The 6410-nt window shown below is 43.5% G+C and overlaps 1 protein-coding gene across 1 annotated transcript; it reads right to left on the bottom strand.

Moving 5' to 3' along the window:
- Window positions 1-5897: 5897 nt before the first annotated feature.
- On the bottom strand, window positions 5898-6198 carry LOC131229755 (uncharacterized). Its single transcript, XM_058225776.1, has one exon. The coding sequence runs from the start codon at window positions 6152-6154 to the stop codon at window positions 5951-5953; it is 204 nt and encodes a 67-aa protein (XP_058081759.1). The 5' UTR covers window positions 6155-6198; the 3' UTR covers window positions 5898-5950.
- Between the last annotated feature and the right edge of the window lie 212 nt (window positions 6199-6410).

The following is a 6410-nucleotide window of genomic DNA, read 5'->3' as shown; positions in this document are numbered from 1 at the left end:
TCATGATCATTCCATGATAGGACCATTCTCCATGGACCCCATCATGATATTTACTTTCTAAGTTTGAAAGAGGTCATCTGGACCTTCCATATTGGTGGAGAAGGAATCTCTACTGTTGATCTTTGATTTAATGGGTTCACATGTATTGGGATTTACTTGATGTATGATTGAATGCAAGGGATGACTCATAGTGGCGGAACCCTCCATCACACGTGTCCCCCTCTCTTTCTATCTCTCTTTCCCTCTCTTTTTCATATTTTTTATGTGTTATGATGTGGCCGTGTGGCCCACTTGGATGGACCCCACCATGAGGCATGTATCTTATCCAAGTTATCTATTGGTGGGACCCACTTTATATGTGTTGTATCCATACCATCTATCATTTGGTGGTCCACATGAGCAAGGCCCACCTTATATACGTGTGAGCCCAAACTGTCCAGCGTCCAGGGACGCTGGACGTTAACTTAAAAAAAGAAAAAAACAAATATTAGCTTTGGTTCAAAGCTATTGGGAAAGGCTGTCCATGTAAGCCCTACCTTGATGTATGCACCCAATCCACGCCGTCCATTTCATTCCCCAGCCCATTTTAGGCGTTGAGCCGAAATGTGAAGCCAATTCGATTCCTAGGTGGGTCATACCACAAATGCTAAGGGGTTAGGCTACCAACGTCATTTCTTACTTTTTGCATAGGAGGTTTGGAGTGAGTTTTCACTTATGGGACCCATATTGATGTATTTCTTATATCCACACCATACGTCCATTTTCTGGCACATTTTAGCTGTGGAGCCCAGAAATCTACTCAATCCAACCATCAGGTGGACCACACCACAACCGATGGTGGTAGTGGGAGCACCCCCTCACGTCAACCATGCGGACGTGGGGTGGGGGCATCCCAACCATGGACCCCACCTTGATGTATTTGTTTAATCCATGCCGTCCACCACCTTCCCCATGTAGTTTTAGGCTATGAGTTGAAAAAAGAGACAAATCTTAATTCTTAGTGGGCCGCACCGAGGGAAACAAAGTCCCACTATTGGAATTTTCTAATACCTATTGTTGTGTGTATAAGTGGTGGACTTATCCATTATTAGACTCCTTTTGTCCATAAAGAGCTGGTCGATATAATAGACGGATTGGATTATCTACTAGTGGGCCCCACATAGTAGAATAAAATAAAAAATAAAGGAAGAAAGAGAATTTTAAAAATTTTGAGGGTGGAAACCTTACTGGGTTGTCACCACACGTGGACCCCACCTTGATGAATTTGTTTAATTCACACCGTCCACCATCTCCTCCTTATAATTTTAGGCCATGTGCCAAAATTTTGAGGCAAATATGAGTCTCGAGTGGGCCATACTAAGGGTATTGATGCGCATCTGTTGAAACACTCTAGGGCCCTCTTTAAAGTCTCTTGTCATCCAAACCAGTCCTAGTCAGAGTTTATTTGACATCATTCGAGGTGGCCAAGACGGTGAACGAATTAGATTATCACTTAGGGTGGCCCACACGGCAGGAAACAGTGGTGTTGAACGTCTACCATTGAAACCCTTTTCTGGGTCTAGAAGTTTTGTATCATTATGAAATTTGTTTTTCCTCTTCATACGGGTCTATGTTACCTTATCAACAGATTGGATGGAAAAATCAACGTTATGGTGGGCCCCACGTGGGACCCACCTATTATTTGGAAGTGGATTGGTTGGCATACCACACACCAGGAGGCGGCTGGTGTGATTGACGTCAGCAAGTTCTGGTGGACCACACCTTGATGTACGTAGTATATTTGCACCGGCCATCAAATTTGGACGGTGGGCCACACCTTAATGTATCTATTATATCCACATCATCCATCCCTAGATGTGGGTTCCACCTTGACGGATGTACTCTAATCCAACCATCTGTATAGCGTCCAGGTATGGACGCTGGACTCGGTTTATATAATAATTATATATTATTATATTATATATATGTATTGTGTATATATATATATATATATGAACGTGGTGGGCCCCATATGGGACCCACGTTGATGTATTTATATACTATATTGTATATAATATTATATTATATATGTGGTGGGTTCACGTTGATATATATATATTATATCTGGTGGGCCCCACGTGGGACCTACCTTGATGCAAGTATCTTATACCCACACTGTCCGTATTTGGACGGTGGTGGGTGCAGCACACTGTGATGTAAGTGTAATCCACTTTGTCGGTCCAATAAGGGAACGTGGACCCCACCTTTGATATGTTTATGGCCCATCTGTAAGGCCCACCTTTGATATGTTTATAGCCCATTGTTGAGGCCCACCTTGATGTGCATGAGGCCCGTTGTTGAGGCCCACCTTGATGTGTATGAGGCCCGTTGTTGAGGCCCACCTTGATGTGTATGAGGCCCATTGTTGAGGCCCACTTATATATATATATATATATATATATATATATATATATATATATGAGGCCCATTGTGAGGTATGCGAGGCCCATGGGTTATGGCCCATTGCAATGTATGTAAGGCCCAATTGGTGCGACCTATTCGATGTATATATGAGGCCCATGTGATTAGGCCCACTATAAGTTTGGCCCCACGAGGGCCACTCCTTGGGAGCAATGTTGGTTGAATGTTCACATTAATGGGCAATGATGGTTAAATGTCCTCATTATGATATTCCCTTCGGGCCTTTGTTAGGCTGATTACCGATTTTGCTTGTCGAGGTCAATTATCAGTGCCGGTTATCGATACCGATTATTGATACCGATTATGAGTATGTGACAGCATAGCATCATGATACATGCCCATACGCATCATCTGCATGTTTGTTATGATGTGTGGTTGACCATTGCATATGTCATTGAGCAGATTGTTATGAGACTCCCTGATAGGCGGAGGTTATCTCACGTGAGTGCACGGTATGCACAGGACTGATGTGTGACTGGATTGTATGACTCATGCATCTTGCATTGTGACTTATGATTACTGTACGCCCTAGCGACATCAGGGCCATAACCTTTACAGGCATATTGTGGATGGCCAGATGAGACATCGAAAATCTTTTTGAGCATCGGGCTGCCATAGATGGCCCTGGGTGAAAATTCCTAAAACCCTCTTGGTACCAGAGGACGCCCCAACGTCGAGACCGAGTGGATATACATGAGCGCCCGAGTGCCGAATACCAGGAGGCCACGTTTCCCACTATGCCATGGTCAGTTGGGAGGGGGTGTGGCCTTACCCACCCGAGGGAGTAGGCATAACTAGGCTGAGTTTGACTAGCTCGAGGAATAGGTCCGCTATCGATGAGTCGGGTAGGTATTGGCAGACTACTGGCCAGGTGGATAGTGAGGTCTCTTCCACTTACCCAGTTGTGCGCTTGATGGGGCAGTAAGTGACGTGGAGTGTACTAGACCCCGGTGATGATCCCAGAGAGGGACCGTACTGATATGTGAACTTATTAAGCAAGAATTACATATCCATTCATTCATTCATTCACGATCCACTCGGGCTGGTGGTACGCAACTATTTGTTACGTGTACCTTCATATGGCTAGGATTTCGGTTAGGCGCGCGACTAACCTGAGACCAGGAGTTTACCACATTGAGTCTGACTATCCAAATTTAGGTATGTGACTGGTTTGGATAGAAGTCCCTTGTGATGGACCCCGTAGCCTGTGATACTACGTACTATCATCCCGACCTCACACTCCAGCTTGCTCATTTCATTCGCATCGCATATTGCATCCGCATTCATATGACATTTTAGGTCGTTATGTTTTCTATACTTATATGGTCTAGACAGACTTAGCAGGATTTACATATTGCATTGTACCATCTGCATCTGATATTTGGTTCTTTATGATTCCTCATTTGCATTGCTGATCTGTATTGCGTATTCTGATATTATATGACTCATGGACTTACCAGTATATTTCCGTTTACCCTGATTACTCTGATATCGTATGATTCATGATCTTGACAGTGTTTTCGCTTATTCCAATGATGTATGATTATGGGCTTTATGGTATACTTGGCACTTACCTTGTGCACACACTTTCACCACCTTCTAGGCTTTCTATAAGCTTATGCACGATAGATGCGTGCAGGCGGCGTTACGTTGCAGCAGCGTTGAGCTTGGAGTGTGCAGCTGTCTTCTGGAGCTTTGATTTTGATATATGTATTTTCCTTTCAGCATTGTATTTAAATGATTATATTAGTGGATATGTGATGATGATGTTGCCTTTATGATTTGGGTATACTTGTGGTTATGCTTCTTATGAGACAAATGTATGTTAGAAAATCCTCCTTGTAGGATCCTAGGATCGGAACCTAACGTATGAACGCTGGGAGCCAAGAATGGGGTACTACGGAAGCTGTCGGCACTGGGTTTGGCGATCAAATTCCTGTGAATCCGATTTTTGGGTTTGGGGCGTGACATATATATCATGGTGGGCCACTTAGCACTGTCTAGTAGCCACCATGCTGCTATGCAATCCGCTTCTGGATCCGAGATCCACCGAACCCACACCATCCAGGAAGCGGATTGCGTGGTGTGCTCGTGTCGAGGTAACCAAGTCATGTGAGCTACTCCATAATGTATGTGTTATATCCATACCAGCGACATCATTTTAAGACGTAAAAGAAAAAAAAAAGAGAGGCAGGTATAAAGCTCAAGTGGAGCACAAAACAGAAAGCAGTAGGACAATGATTCCTACCATTGAAACATTCTTATGGCCACCATTATGTTTATTTGTCATCCAACGTGTTCATGGGTCATAAAGACAAGGATGAAGGGAAAAAACAAATATCAGATTGATTCAAAACTTCTGTGGCCCTAAGAAGTTTTCAATGGAAGACATTCAACCCCCCTGCTTTCTATAGTGTGGTCTACTTGAGCTTTAGATCTACTTCATTTCTGAGCTCATGCCCTAAAATTATCTATTAAAATGGGCGGATGGTGTGGATATAGCACATGGACCATAGTGGAGTCTAAAAAACTTGTGATGTTAGCGCACCAGGAAGTTCACCAACACAGTCAGTTTCCCAGATCCTATTTACGGGGAAGCCGATTGCGTAGGGATTAACTCTCACTATGCTTAGCTTACCGAGTAAACTCTCTAAGGTCCACCGTGAGCTACATACTTTATCTGCTCCGTCCATCCATTTTAATAGATAAAATTATGACTTGATCCCAAAACTGAGGCATATAAAATGTTCAAATGGACTACACCACATGAAACAGTTGAATTGAATGTCTACAGTTGAAAAATTCTTGAGGGTCATAGAAATTTTAGATTAAGCTTATATTTGTTGTTTCCCTTCATCCGTGTCTTTATGATCTTATAAACAGATTGGATGACAAATAAACATTACTACGGGGCCTAGAAAGGTTTCAACGGTGGAAATCATTATCCCCACTATTTTCAGTGGTATGATCCACTTGATCTTTGGATATGCTTTGATTTTGGGTTCAACCCCTTAAATTAGATGGAAAAATGGATGGACGGCATGGATAGTCCACATACATTCAAGGTGGGCCCAATTTAGTTTACTAGTACGATAAGAGCTCACGGAGTATCTCAGTACGCAATCTGATTTCTATATGGGGAGGGTACTACTAGGGGTGTACATTGAGTCAAACCGAGTTGAGCTAACCTCAGCTCGAATAGTGGCTGACCTCAGCTCGAGCTCAGCTCGGTCCTCGAGCCAGACTGGCCAGCTTGGCTCGGCTCGGTCAGCAGCTCGGGCCAACTCGGGCCGAGTTCGAGCTAAGATCGAGCTGAGTTCACCATTGAGGCATTTCCACAAACACCTTAACTGCAACTTCAAAAGAAGAAGAAAATCTCCAAATACATAGAAACCCATTTGTGAAAATCCCAAATTTAAAAAGAAGAAAATCTTCCATGTATAGAAACATAAATACAAATGGGTGTATTAAAAATGGTAATGGAGGAATGTCATGGGTAGAGGACTAAACGTTTGGAGCACAAGGTGCAATGGTATTTGCGTTTGGTTTTGAAACATATAGGGAGAAAGCAAAAGGTCTGTTGACTTTCGACATCCATGGCTTGGACTATTCCTCCACGGTAGGGGCATGATCCTGGCGCCTTCTCTGTTCCCAGCACCTTCTCTTCCTCATTGCATATGTATACTAGCCACATCTCTCTCTCTCTCTCTCTCTCTCTCTCTCTCTCTCTCTCTCAATTCGTTGAGTCATTTTATCAAACAGTTGGTGAGCAACATCAATGGCAAAGCAACCGAGTCACTGAACTAATTCGATCCGAGTTCGATTAGAGCTGGATTCGAGTTGGATTCGGACCGAGTTAAATCGAGCTTTTTCGAGTCGAGTCGAGTGAGCTAACCGAGCTAGCTCGGTTCGTGTACACCCCTAGGTACTACCAACCAGGACAATATGGA

Source organism: Magnolia sinica, chromosome 2, assembly GCF_029962835.1.
Source record: "Magnolia sinica isolate HGM2019 chromosome 2, MsV1, whole genome shotgun sequence".
Classification (NCBI taxonomy): Eukaryota; Viridiplantae; Streptophyta; class Magnoliopsida; order Magnoliales; family Magnoliaceae; genus Magnolia; species Magnolia sinica.
This window is presented reverse-complemented; position numbering and strand designations above follow the sequence as displayed.